We start from the raw sequence: 14,662 nt of genomic DNA on the forward strand, positions 1-14,662 counted from the left end.
TGCCTTTATATGTTACTTGACCTTTTTCCCTTACTGCTTTTAATATTCTATCTTTATTTAGTGCATTTGTTTTTCTGATGATTATGTGTCGGAAGGAATTTCTTTTCTGGTCCAGTCTAATTGGAGTTCTGTAGGCTTTTTGTATGTTCATGGACATCTCTTTATTTTGGTTTGGGAAGCTTTCTTCCATAATTTTGTTGAAGATATTTGCTGGCCCTGTAAGTTGAAAATCTTCATTGTCAACTACTCCTATTATCCGTAGTTTTGGTCTTCTCATTGTGTCCTGTATTTCCTGGATGTTTTGAGTTAGGGTCTTTTTGCATTTTGTATTTTCTTTGATTGTTGTGCTGATGTTCTCTATGGAATCTTCTACACCTGAGATTCTCTCTTCTATCTCTTGTATTCTGTTGCTGATGCTTGCATCTATGGTTCCAGATTTCTTTCCTAGGGTTTCTATCTTCAGCGTTGCCTCACTTTGAGTTTTCTTTATTGTGTCTACTTCCCTTTTTGGTCTAGTATTGTTTTGTTGATTTCCATCACCTGTTTGGTTGTGTTTTCCTGTTTTATTTATTTATTTATTTATTTTTAAAAGGACTTCTACCTGTTTGGTTGTGTTTTCCTGTTTTTCTTTAAGGACTTGTAACTCTTTAGCAGTGTTTTGTATTTCTTTAAGTGAGTTATTAAAGTCCCTTTTGATGTCCTGTACCATCATCATGAGATATGCCTTTAAATTTGGGTCTTGCTTTTTGGGTTTGTTGGAGTTCCCAGGACTGACTGAGGTGGGAGTGCTAGGTTCTGATGATGGTGAGTGGTCTTGGTTTCTGTTAGTAAGATTCTTATGTCTGCCTTTCACCATCTGGTAATCTCTGGAGTCAGTTGTTATAGTTGTCTCTGGTTAGAGGTTGTTCCTCTCGTGATTCTTTTTGCCTCTAACAGCAGACCTGGGAGACTAGCTCTCTCCTGAGTTTTTGTGGTTAGAGCACTCTCTGCAGGCAAGCTCTCTTCTTGCAGGGAAGGTGCACAGATATCTGGCGTTCTGGCCTCCTGGCAGAAGATGAAGGCCTGAAACAGGGCCTGTCCCAGAAGCTGTTAGCCTCTGTAGTCCACTCTCGCACTTGTGCAGACTAGTCTCAGCATGATGCGGGAACCAAGATGTCTCCTGCAGATGCTCTGGCAAAGCCCTCCCGGATGGGTCGGACACCTCTCCTCTGGCAGGGAAGGTGCCCGGATGTCTGGAGAAAACTGTCTCAAATGAGTACTAAGATACAAATGTATGCCGAAAATAGACATGCTCTGCATGGGAAAAGTTGTTCCTTTTATATTTAGGGTCAGAAAATACTTCAGATTAAGAGACAAAATGCCATCTAAATGGCAAGAATTCTAAATGTCTTATCTGTTTATATTAGTGACAACATTGATCACTTTATCATTACTTTCCAAAGTGTTTCTTGAGGTACTGTGAGGTAGGCATTGTTCTGGATGCTTGGAATGTATTATTCCCACGTTTGGAATAACGTGTCTGTCCAGATGGCCAGGGAGATAGAGCATGGTCCATGCTGTCAGTGAGAAAGAGACTCCCTGAGGAGGGGGGCAGTAAGCTGAAGGCATGTCAGGAAGTGAGCATGCAGAGTATGTGGTGCCTGTGCTCTGCTCAACCAGAGATTCCCAAGCAGCAGTGGGGCATGTGATGTGCTAAGTTCTGACCAGAAGTCATCCCTCTTCCTGTTTTATGCCTTGGAACCATTACTAATTCTTTCTTTAAAAAGAAAGATGAACACTTATTCACAGATGAACATTTTAGTGTAAAAACGTCAAAGGCTTCAGTTGCTTGAAGGATTGAGGACATGATACTTTCACACGTAGTAATGGCTTTCAAAGTATTTATGCCCTTATTCCCCCCACCCACCTTATTCCCACTAGTCCCCTTTCTCCCTTTCTCCCTTGATATCTTTTTAAATTGGAGTGTGGCTGCGGGTCTGCTTGCAGGAGTATCTATTAATCATTTTTTAAGAGCTCTAAATCACCCTTTAGAGCGGTAGTTTATCAGATCTGTGAGGAAAACAGTAATGAAATAATCCAGGATTTCTTTTCCTCAAGGTAATCAATTAGAGCTTACTTATGTTCATGGGGGAAGGAAGGCTGCTTGCTTACAGTCATTCCCTACAGATAGAGTGTCATCTGCACTGTGCTGATCAGGACAGATCCAAACTAGCCAACTTGCTAGCACTTATGGGAAGGAAGGAGTTTTAAAGGCCACTCTTCCCTTCTTAAACCACAAAAGAGGATAATTTTAGGTTGATCTTTCTAACATGGAAACCACACCTACCAAGAATGTGGCCTTCCTGTTGGCTGGCTCAAGTTTTCTTTTCCCGTAGGAAACTCTGTGAGGAGTTATAATCAAAAGTTTATTTTGCATGCTTGACCTCTGAGGAGGTTGGGTGATCTGGATGGCCACGGTCATGAAACCAGGGTAGTTTGTGATACTTGCCTTTAGTCTATGGGGATACCTTCAAAGAAGCCCCAGAAAGCAAAGCTAATGCAAAAGTATAGCTCTCATCTCCGGGAGGATGAGAGAACTTATTCTGGAGTCAAATAAAAACAAACCTGTTGTCTATCTACATTTCTGCTCATATAATAGACACTGGATAAGTCTCAGTATGAGATGCCAAGCTGGATATTTTAGACACTTAAGAGAGGACAGTTACAATAACAAAATCCTTTTACAAGGAGATGACAACTGTGATTGCGTAAGCACACACTCCATCATGTATGTGTATACTCACACACAAATGTGAATGCTCATACACATATCTACATAGATACACATGAATATTTAAAGAACTTCATGGGAAGATGCTGCCTGTTTTTATGTTTTGAGTTGGGAGTTGTTCACTGCCACAGAATTGTCTGAAATAGATGTCTTCCATTCTCCATCTGGCTTAAGTGGTGTGCTTTTGGAAGGTAGGTCTTTTCCCCTGTATACCAGATGTGAAGGCTGTTTGAAGAGGCAGGCTGGAGGCTAACATGGTGACTGGCACAGAGATGCCCTCGAAATGACACAGCCCAGTAACAGTTGGAGCAGGCTGAGCAGTTCACAATGCGGTGCTGAGGTGAGAGGGCAGCTCCAGCACATCTTTGTTGTGACATTTTAAGAAGCTCTTAACTTTTTAAAAACCCTAATATTGTTTCCTTAGCAATATTCTGAAGATGATAAACCTTTTCCTAAGCTTATTGTGAAGGCCAAGTGAGATGAAGGCACAGTGGGTGCCTAGAGTATTGAGAACACTTACAAACTGTTGTGGTCAGTTGTCAGAGACGCCTGGGTGAGGGAGTGACCAGAAGACACATTGCCAGCTGTTTCTCAACTTTATCTTCTCATATTATTTCTTCAAATGGCCAAGAAAATGGCAAACAACACACCAACAGTTGCTGATTTGTTCTCCCTCCTCAATTCCATTAAGCCTTTTCTTCATTTGCTTGTATGAAGGGATAGTGGGGAAAAAAGCTAGCTTTGTACATAGTTATCTTTTAGCATGTACTATTATTTCATTTAGTTCACTAATGAGGAAATCAGAAAAAAAGTTAAAAGAAAAAATAGAGCAAAAGAAAAAAATGCCCATAAAGATTTCTAAGTTACATACGTTGAATAACTAAGAGTGTTGTAAGCAGGTCAAAAGAAAAATCATGTGATAACATCCTTTAAGGTTTTGCCCTAAAATTTGCTGACTTGTAAATTCTCTGGGTTGTCAATCAGAAATAGGTCCCCTGAAACATTCACATAGCTGTCATTTTAGAACATATTCTAGAGTGCTTATCTATCTATCTATCTATCTATCTATCTATCTATCTATCTATCTATCTATCTATCTATCCATCCATCCATTTACTCATTTATCCATCCATCTATCCATCCATCCATCCATCCATCCATCCATCTACATCTATCTCTCTGTATTAGAAAAATATGTTGCTTTATTTCTACATTTAACTTCTTGCCTAAAGTTTGAAAAATTTTTTCCTCAACAAGTAGCTCTGGTTTAGTACATTACTTTTTTTTTTTTTTTTTTTTTTTTTGGTTTTTCGAGACAGGGTTTCTCTGTGTAGCCCTGGCTGTCCTGGCACTCACTTTGTAGACCAGGCTGGCCTCGAACTCAGAAATCCGCCTGCCTCTGCCTCCCGAGTGCTGGGATTAAAGGCGTGCGCCACCACGCCCGGCTCAGTACATTACTTTTTGATAGCAATAAAAGGAGATATGAGAAAAATGTTGTGTTCTTTGGGGAGGAGTTAGAAGGTGTGTATGTGTGTGTGTGTTATGCATATGTGTGTATGTGTGTATAGCATAGAATGTATATAGAGGTTAGAGTCAACTTGTGGGAGTTGGTTTTTTCCTTCACATTACATGGGTCCAGAAATTAAACTCAGGTCATAAGGCTTTGTGGCAAGCTTCTTCATTATCTAAGCCATCTCAGTGAACTAGCATATCTTTTTAAAACAGGAAGTATAGATTGTAACAGGTCTTGATGCAAGAAATATCTTTCAAAGAGGATAAGAGATAGCTCATTTTAAGGCCAAATATAAGTGACCCTGGCCTGAGACTATAGACCTGGGTTACAGCAAATTCCATGTTCCAACGACAGTAGTTTCATGAAAATTTCATATTATCAGAACAAAGAAAGCCATAAATCAACATATATATTAAATACAGTGGTGGAAATATCAGTAGGTGGGTTATGATAAAGTGGGGGAAATCTCTGTTATCTTAGCTTTGGGGTTGGTGGGAGCTAAGGGGTCTGTTTGTACATTCCAAAGGACTTATCTAATAGTAACAGAGGTGTCAGGTCACACACAAAGGTGGGCAATAAATGCTATTAATTTGGCTCTGGACTTGTACTATTCAAGCCTCTCCATGTCATTAAAGTTCTAATTAGCCTACCAGCCTCTCTACTTATGTGTTTGCCCCAAGAACATTTATTCACACAGGGAAAGAAGGAAGACATGAATTAGTGAAAAGAAAGGAGTTGGCTTTGAAAGAGAGGAAGCCGTTGAGAATGTGGGACACAGAGAACTTCTGATAATATGGCAGGGTTGACTCTGGTTTCCTTAGAATTCTTGTCCTACTAAAGCTACAACCTTCCACCCTCTGGTGAGGGGGAAGAAGTGTCAGGGGCCCCTCAGAGCCTGCAGAGAATGTTGATGGGATCCATGATTTACTAGACTCCACCTCTTGGCCTAATGTTCTTTATATACCCAAAGTGTCTTTCTCTGTGCTGTCTTAGTGGAACTTAATTTATCCTCCTGTTCCTGTAGTGGGATAGATGTTCACTATGCAGTTACCTTCAATGGCGAAGCCATCAGCAATACCACCTGGGACCTCATAAGCCTTCACTCCAACAAGGTAGAAAACCATGGCCTTGTAGAGATGGATGATAAACCCACGGCTGTCTATACAATTAGTAACTTCAGAGATTATATCGCTGAGACGCTGCACCAGAACCTTTTGATGGGAAATTCCTCTTTGAATCCCGATCCCAAGTCTCTCCAGCTCATCAATGGTGAGTTAAAAAATCAGTCATGATGGTTTTCCTCTTTCAATAGAGTGTGGTGAAGACGCACAAGACAGGACCCATCCTGATAAACAGAGCTTCAGCCCTATACTCATGTGGGATAGATTAGTCATGGGCTTCTTGCAGTATTCTCCATAGAAGGTCACAGAGCAGGGCAAAGTGGAGAACAGCTCAGCAGTTAGAAATAGTTTAAAGGGATGGGAACCAAGTGTGATAAAAAGGAAAGGAGAGCTTGAAAACACGAATTACAACAGGCTGTGGTACTGCAAGGCTACCATAGTGTGAGCTGTTGAAAAAGGCCACTTGGTTAAGGCTTATGACTCAGCAGAAGAACTGAAGAAATGGAACAGAGGAGGAGAACTGATGGAAGTGGGCTGAGAGAGCTGGATGTGATGGCTATGGACATCCCATTATGGGTCATCACAATCATAAAGGAGAGAGGGACCCTGTGGGTTTGAAGGATAGAATGGTCTTCTGCTCAGTCATCCCAGAGCAAAGCTTGCTTACGGGCAAGCGACTGTATCATCTTAATTCATCAGAGACAACTAACTTATTTGTTGTCATTGCTTAGTTTCTAATAAGTTCTAACATATTTGTTGTCATTGCTTAGTTTCTGTTTGCTTTGCCATGATGTCTTCACTTTATGGATCCTTTAATCTTGAAAACATCCAGCACAATGTACTTTACTGAAGGGAGAAAATAGAAAAGATACCAGTTGCTAAAGTGGAAAAATATGTTTCTCTCTCTCTCTCTCTCTCTCTCTCTCTTTCTCTCTCTCTCTCTCTTTCTCTTTCTCCCCTCTCTTCCTTCACTTCCCCCTCTCTCTTTCCCTCTCTCCCTGTGTCCTTCCCTTCCTTTCTTTCTCTCCCTCTCTCCTTCCTCCCCCCGTCTCCCTCACCCCCTCCCCTCTTTTTTTCTTTCTTTGGGCATATTCAGTCTACAGTGTATGTGTAGAGGTCAGAGGACAATCTGTGGTAGTCTATTCTTTCCTTGTACCATTTGGAACCTGGGGGTTGAACTCAGGTTGTCTTGCTTTCCCACTAAGCCATCTTGCTGGCCTTAGTGATTAATTTTTAGAGGAAGAGGTTAGGATAAGTTAAATGTCACACTCTAATTGATCTAAGAATGATTTGTGAGTTATGCAGTCCTGAGACCCAAGACGTGTTCTGCAACACTCCAGAATTGCTGTATGGCTAGATAATGTGTGTGGATAGAAAACTGGAAGTAACAAAAAAGAAACAAAGCAAAGTACAGAGAGAGCATGGTTATTTAAAACCTAGCTTTTGCCTTACTTCAGTGGTTCTCAACTGGTAGGCTGTGACCCCTTTGGTGGTCGAATACCCCTTCACAGGGGTCACCTAAGATGATCAAATAACACAGATATTTATATTACAATACATGACAGCAACAAATTATGGTTAGGAAGTAGCAACAAAAAATTTTATAGTGGTGTTGGTGGGTGTGTGTGTCACTAGAACGTGAGAAACCATGTTAAAGGGTCACAGCATTAGGAAGATTGGGAGCCATTCCCTTATTTGAACATGGTCTCATGGAAGTTCAGCTTTTTGATTGGCCGACAGTCTGTCCTGTGGTACATATTTCTAGGTTTGGTTTGCATCTTGTTTGTACACTAATTCAATCAGGCTGTGGCTCAGGGTTGGAAGGACTGAGTTTTGTGAGCACAGCAGTTTGCTTTGGCCAAGTTAATTTGCTGTAACACCTTTGGAGCAGTCTCTTCCTGCAGTTGAGTGTGTGTACAAGTGCTGCCGTGTGTGGATCACAAATACAGCAGTGCCTCAGAATTCATTGTTTACATTGTCTTTTCTCAGTGAGAGGAGTTTTGCTCCCCCAAACAGAAGACATAGTTTGGAACACCCAAAGTTCAAGTCTTCAGGTGACAACATCCTCTATTTTGGTAAGCCATGGTGCCTTATCCCAGCTCCTGCCCTGAGAGCTCTCTCCTTTGCAACCCCTCCTGCTTACTTTGGTATTGTAAGTCTCCCAAGCTACTCCCATTTCAAGCATCCATTTGCATGTCCTCTGGATCACTGCTCACAGTGGTAAGCTCAAGGGGACCAAGCATTGGCTCAGAAAACTTAACCCTTCCACAGTGGTTAAATAAAGTCTGCATTGCCAAGCTCCGCGTGTTGGGGAAGAGTTATTTGTTGCTCATACTTGTTTGGGGCTAATGAAGCTGTGAGTACCCCCTGAGTTATTTTTTAAGTTTCCTAGAAACCATTATAAATTTTTTTTTTTTTTTGGTAGAAAGACTACACATTGATGTTCCTAAGTTCAGAGTAGAAATTTTTTTTTTAAAGATTTATTTATACGAGTACATTGTAGCTGTCTTCAGACACACCAGAAGAGGGTATCAGATTCTATTACAGATGGTTGTGAGCCACCATGTGGTTGCTGGGATTTGAACTCAGGACCTTTGGAAGAGCAGTCAGTGCTCTTAACCTCTGAGCCATCTCTCCAGCCCCCAGAGTAGAAATTTTATGTCAAGGATTATAGATATTAAAGGAAGTTGAGATATGGCAGTATAATAGGGTATGGAGGGGGGAAAAGAGTAAAGAAATTGATTAGCTGAAAAACAAGAGAAACTCTAAAATTAGTCCCCCCTTAAGTAAATTTCACTGTTTATTGTTATTGTATGTGCGCGTATGTATAACATATGTGGGGGATGCACACAAGTGGGCACACACCGTGACACAGGTGTGACAGTCAGACGACAATGGTGGGAAGTTGGCTCTCTCCTTCTACTTTTCTGTGGGTTTAGGGCATTGAGCTCAGGTCACTGGTGAGCATCTTTGCTTAAAGAGGCATCTTACCTGCTCACAGCTCTCCTTTCAAATTGGAGCGAAGCATTTCCATTTGCACATAAACTCCCTTTTGCTCTTACTGTCCTCTTTCCCCTCTGTATCTTACTTATAGGGAGATATCGAGGAGAGAAGAAAACACTTCCTCAAGTGCAGTTGAGGCAGCAAGGATGCTATCCCCAGTGACAACACAGGACCCCTTATGTTCAGATAGCTCAGTGATCTGCTGGACACAGGGACATAGGAGGGGACTCTCTTCCTATCCAGGATCCACAGATCACATTCTTGCTTTCTTAAAATGTCCTTTTTTTTGTGTCATACCAACTGCTTGAAATACTTGTTTCTTGGCATCAGTATTGCAATGGGAAATGTTTTAAAATTATTTTTTGAGATTAATATTATATAACTTCCCTCTTTCCTTCCTCCCCTCAAAACTCTCCCATGTAACAGTCTTAGTCTCTTTGCAATTTATCTTTTTCTTCAATTATTGCTACACACATGCGCGCGCGCACACACACACACACACACACACACACACTTCTCAGTCTGTATACATTTTCAGGACAACAATGGAAATTTAGAAAGCAGACTTATTTGACCACTGATCTAGCCATCTGTTTTACTGAGCAACCAAGCTTTGAGATGTGGAATCATAGGAAATGATCTTTTCACTGAGAGCCGTTTTAGAGAAAGGATGGTTTGGGGATGGTACGTTAATTTGGTGGTTGCTTACCTCTCCATTGAAATACATTTATTTTGTGCTTGTCATGTGCCAAGTACCAGGGAAACTAAAATGAATTAGGTGTGGTCCTTTCTATGAGAAGTTTCCAGACTGGTAGTAGACAGATTTCTAAACAAATAAGATGACATAGTGTTATGGGGAGCTCACCAGAGATGACCATTCAGACACTGTATAGCCAATGAAGTCTTTATTTCCACCAACTGGGACCGCACCCAAGTGTTTAGGGACCCAGGTGTGGCCCTGAGTGTCCAGAACAGTCCAGGACATGGTGATTTTAAAGGCAGAGACCCTATCCCGACATCCTGTTTGGCAACTGCTGAGGGCTTCACAGAGTAAACAGTTGGAAGCAAGCAGTTTTAACAGAAGCTAAGGTTAGCCAGCTGGGAGGAGGGTGGTGGTTCTGCACAAACAGGCAGTTAAGATGACCGGTTAACTGGAAGAGGTTCTACACAAACAAACAGTTTTAAAAAAGATTAGGATACATTGTCTAGAACATCCTGACCTTTGATTCTTAAAATATAGTTGGGTAGTTTTCCATAAGATTCTCCCTCAAGGAGATCAGATTCTAGTTAAACTTGGAAATGGTCCTGAAATACAAGATGGAGGAACCTCTGCCCTATCTTGTCCCATCACACTACTTCCTCTCCTGGAAGTCCATCCATGGTGTAGAGGTATAGAAAGGCAAGGTTATCCTCAGCTCTGCTTCTCCTTATTCAACCATCCTGGGGGCTTTCCTAACCACTAGGTATTTGTGATGGCATTTTAAAGGCACAGTGTAAAGGTCTGGAGATGACCATAAAGGCTAGTCCATAAAGTGCCTGCAACTCAAACATGAAGAACTCTGTCCATATTCTTGGCATCCACATAAAAAAGTGGATTGTGGCAGTGCTCACCCATGATCCTAGTGCTGGAACAGGGGTGCAACAGGGGCCCCAGAGTTTAATGATGAGCTAGTCTAGCCAATCGGTTCAATAAGAAACCCTGTCTCAAAAACTAAGGTAGAGTTCTTCACATGGAAATTAGCACTGGTGAAATTGGCCAATATACCACTAAACATCGAATTAAAAAGAATTTATGACATGAATTTGTTACTAGAAACATGTATTGATACAAAAATAGGGAAACCACCCATCTCAGCTCTAGTGGGAGGACAACAGTATTGAGAAAACCAGAGCCCTGGCGTGGTTGTTGTTGTGACTGTTTTGGCTGTTTTGCTTTTATGGATATTTTTTCTGTACCTTTAATATGCATGCCGTGATTGGATTACATGATTCTCTACAGTCTTCTGAGGTTTAAAATTGGGTGCTTTAATCATTGTTTAATTTTCTATACATAGTATTTCTTAAAATAAGATTTAACAATAGAATGTTCAAGTGTTGTGTTTCTGTATGTTTTCTATTTCTGAAACCTACTGTTGCAGTAAGATTACCACTATATTAATACAAAGTTGGGAGAAAGAGAAAACTGTACTTTGAGGCATATAACAATTTCATAGGTGTGGCTTCTTATTTGAGACAACCACACAAAATTTTGATATGATATTAAAGGCACCTAATTAAAAATCTTTTGAAATGATGGATAAAACTGTTAATTATTCCTTCCTACTGTGTATAGTGTGTTTAGGTCTTTGCCAGAAAGTTGCACATATAGATAACTTCTGTGTACTTAAAGTCATTTAAACTAAAATGATAGAAGAAAACAAAACATCCAAAGCCAAAGAATAAGTATTCTGTCTCTCGGATTCACTTTGTTTAGTGTCTTCTAAATATGGTATTTCACCCACCCTTTTAACAGGTGAACTTTGAGTGACCACACAGGTTTTCAGTCGATTTTCAGACTAGTAACTAGCTGAAGTGGGATCTGATTCCAGAACACTTGCTTCAAGAGAACTTGTGTTTTTCCCATCCAATATGACATTTCATTATTTATTTACAAAATATTTGATTGAATACTTTCTTTATTTACATTTTAAATGTTATCCCCTTTCCAGGTCTCCCCTTCAGAAATGCCCTATCCCATCCCCCCTGCCCCTGCCTCTGTGGGGGTGCTGCCCCACCCACCCACTCCCATCCTCCTGCCCTGCCCTCCTCCTACACTGTCTCTCTTTTCTCTATGATATGATTTAGCCTTTCTCTCCCTCCCCAGGATAATACCCTTCAAGCTGAATGGCTCTCAGCAGATGAATCCTCCTCCACCACCACCAACACTACCACTACCACCACCACCACCACCACCATTTCACCATTTGGTTTCAGCTCCGGTTCTCCCTCAGCCACTGGCAGGGAACTCCAGTCAGAAAGTGCTTTGGGTGATGTAGTGTCTACATCCAAGTTAGCTTCTCCCACGAAGGTGGTCCTCAGTTCTCTCCCAGAGATTTTAGGGGGTGGCAGCTTGACTCTTCATTCTGTTACCCCAGCAGTGCTTCAGACTGACCTGCCTGTGGCTCCTGAGGGAAGGACTTCTGGATCTTCCATATTAGAAGATGGTGAGAAACTTTAATCACTTTTCATAATCCTTTATTGAATCAGAGGACAGGGACTTTGAAGAGATTATAGTGAAGAGGAAAACATGATAGCACTCATTAGGGAGAAAATGGCTCGGAAAAACTGAGTTTGAGAAGAAAAACAAATTTAATCAGTCAGAATGGAAAATAAAAATCATTGTATCTTAACAAATGGACTTGGGGAAGTGAAGTGGAAATCAATTAAAAGATATTTTGAAGGTCATATTGAAGAATATAAAATTACTGTGACCACTACTAACAAAATACTTTGCCTGCTTTAATGCCATGAACTGCATCAAAGAAGATTATTTCGATAAATCTTAAGATTAATTATGAGGCAACTCTGAGGATTTAGCCTCTAGTAATATTGAGAAGAGGAGAATAGGAGCTAGGAAAACCACAGAGAAATAGAGTGATGGAAATGAAATAGTTAATCCTCTAGGTCAGTGGTTCCCAACTTGTGGGGTGTAATCCCTTTAGGGGTTGAACAACCCTTTTACAGGGGTCACCTAAGACCACTGGAAAACACAGCCATTTACATTATGATTCATAACAGTAATAAAATTACAGTTATGAAGAAGCCATGAAAATAATTTTATTGTTGGGAGTTGCCACAACATGGGGAAATGTCTTAATGGGCTGCAGTATTAGGAAGGTTGAGAATTATGTTGTGGGATGAACTGTGTGAAAGAGAAGGTGAATAAAGATAAAAATAGTGGGTCTAGAATTTTGAACATGGAGGAAGTCTGAAGGATGATAGACAATAACCATAGAAGAGGGAGAAATACAATTTCCAGAAAAAATCTCCCTGAATTTCTAGTCTTCTAGTTCAATCTGTGTTTTTTTTAATATGACTGATTCTTCATTTTCATTGGAAAAAAAGTCAAATGCTTGAGGATTATTTCAATCATCAAGACTTTATCTCAGAGATGGGGATTATATTCAATAATGCTTATTCCATACAATGAATTTATAATCACATTTTTGTGTAGTATAGATATTAAGGTCAGCCATTGTCCCTGGTAACTGGAGAAAATAGATAGCTAGTTTTACTGGAGAGCTAGGTTTTCATTTGTAGATTAACTAATGAGAAACTGTTATTTTAGGGTTAGCCAGCACTGAAGAATTAGAAGATACTTCTATTGATGGATTGCCTTCAAGCCCATTAATTCAACCTGTGCCAAAAGAAACAGTACCAACTATGGAAGACTCTGACATGACTCTCTTGCCCACACCACCTCTGACCTCTTCTGCTATAGAAGACCTTACTAAAGGCATAGCGACACCTTCTGGCTTGGAGTCCTTGGCTTCCAATGTCTCAGACCAGTTGGAAGTGATCCCATGGTTTCCAGACACCTCTGTGGAAAAAGACTTCATTTTTGAAAGTGGCTTGGGTTCCGGGTCTGGGAAAGATGAGGATGTGATTGATTGGCCATGGAGTGAGACTTCATTAGAGAAGACCACTAAACCACTGTCAAAGTCATGGTCTGAAGAGCAGGATGCACTATTACCAACTGAGGGTAGAGAAAAATTACATATAGATGGCAGAGTAGATTCCACAGAACACATTATTGAACCATCAGGACATAGATATGGAGATAGGCCCATACATTTTATAGAGGAAGAATCCCATGTTAGATCTACTATACCCATCTTTGTAGAGTCCGCAACTCTACCTACATCTCTAATCTTTTCAAAACACACTTCAGATGTACCAGACTCACTTACCAAACCACCCTTCTTACCGGTAACTATAGCAACCCCTGCTCCCACCAAGAAAACAGATGAGGTATTCAAGGAAGATATGGTACATACAGAATCATCCAGTCACAAAGAACTTGGCAGTGAGGTTCCAGTGTCAAGGCCAGATATGCAGCCTGTGTGGACCATGTTGCCAGAATCAGATACAGTTTGGACAAGAACTTCTTCCTTAGGGAAATTGCCCAGAGACACATTGGCAAGTACACCAGAGAGCACTGACAGACTCTGGTTGAAAGCTTCCATGACACAGTCCACTGAATTGCCTTCAACCACCCACTCCACCCATCTAGAGGAGGAAGTAATAATGGCGGTCCAGGATATTTCATTAGAACTAGATCAGGTAGGCACAGATTACTATCAGCCTGAGCTAACTGAAGAACAAAATGGCAAGGCTGACAGCTATGTGGAAATGTCTACCAGTGTTCACTACACAGAGATGCCTATTGTGGCTCTGCCCACAGAAGGAGGTGTCTTGAGTCACACCCAGACTGCAGGAGCATTGGTGGTTTTCTTCAGCCTCCGCGTGACAAACATGCTGTTTTCAGAAGACTTGTTTAACAAAAACTCGTTGGAATATAAAGCCCTGGAACAAAGATTCTTAGAACTGGTAAGCACAGAATGACAAATGTGAACATTAGTGACTATATATAACTCTCTCCCACCCTCAGCACACCATGTCTGAACCCCAAGAAGGGCACAAATTTCCTCTCATCCCTAGGAAGCATCATGACTGTGGGGTGATAGGAGAAGAGTAAGACAGGTGAATGCCAGAATTGGAGACAGAAACGTGACGTCAGGGTGATGTGACAGGTTATATGCTAAAGATTGTATGCCAGGAATTCTGAGAGTGAAATGAAATCTGAAAGGAAACCTGAAATTCATTGTGTGTCCCATCTTTTGTGGGAGCCCGCCAGTGAAACTGAATAAATAAGCTCTAAGCATCCAAAAGGCTTTATGAGTTCCATACGGTTTCTAAATATCGCTATGAAAATCTCCTAATATTCTTAATTTATGCAATTAAACCATTTATTTTCTAGTCAGTATGTGAAATGAAGGTTCCCATTATGGCACTGGATACATAACACGCCATTGTACTTTGCTTCCACTAAGCACCACACCCAAACCCCTGTTTATCATCACCCATCCAATAGTCCATTCCATCTTTCTACATTTTATGTCTTATCTGTATATATGTATATTATGGGGGAAGAGCCATCCATGATATGTATGTATATAACAATATCAGCGTTAAATCTAATTATGCTTATGAAAA

General features: G+C 40.8%; 1 protein-coding gene across 2 annotated transcripts in view; it reads left to right on the plus strand.

Annotated features, from left to right (window-relative positions):
* The window catches only part of Impg2 (interphotoreceptor matrix proteoglycan 2), a 66,435-nt gene that overhangs the window by 38,373 nt on the left and 13,400 nt on the right, over positions 1-14,662 (plus strand). The window contains exons 11-14 of one of the 2 annotated variants that reach the window (XM_021185503.1): positions 5,308-5,552; positions 7,394-7,479; positions 11,271-11,610; positions 12,735-13,996. In XM_021185503.1, coding sequence (XP_021041162.1) covers positions 5,308-5,552; positions 7,394-7,479; positions 11,271-11,610; positions 12,735-13,996 — 1,933 coding nt within the window. The remainder of the gene's footprint in view (positions 1-5,307; positions 5,553-7,393; positions 7,480-11,270; positions 11,611-12,734; positions 13,997-14,662) is intronic. The other variant, XM_021185504.1, reaches the window with a different exon arrangement.

This window comes from Mus caroli, chromosome 16 (assembly GCF_900094665.2).
Source record: "Mus caroli chromosome 16, CAROLI_EIJ_v1.1, whole genome shotgun sequence".
Classification (NCBI taxonomy): Eukaryota; Metazoa; Chordata; class Mammalia; order Rodentia; family Muridae; genus Mus; species Mus caroli.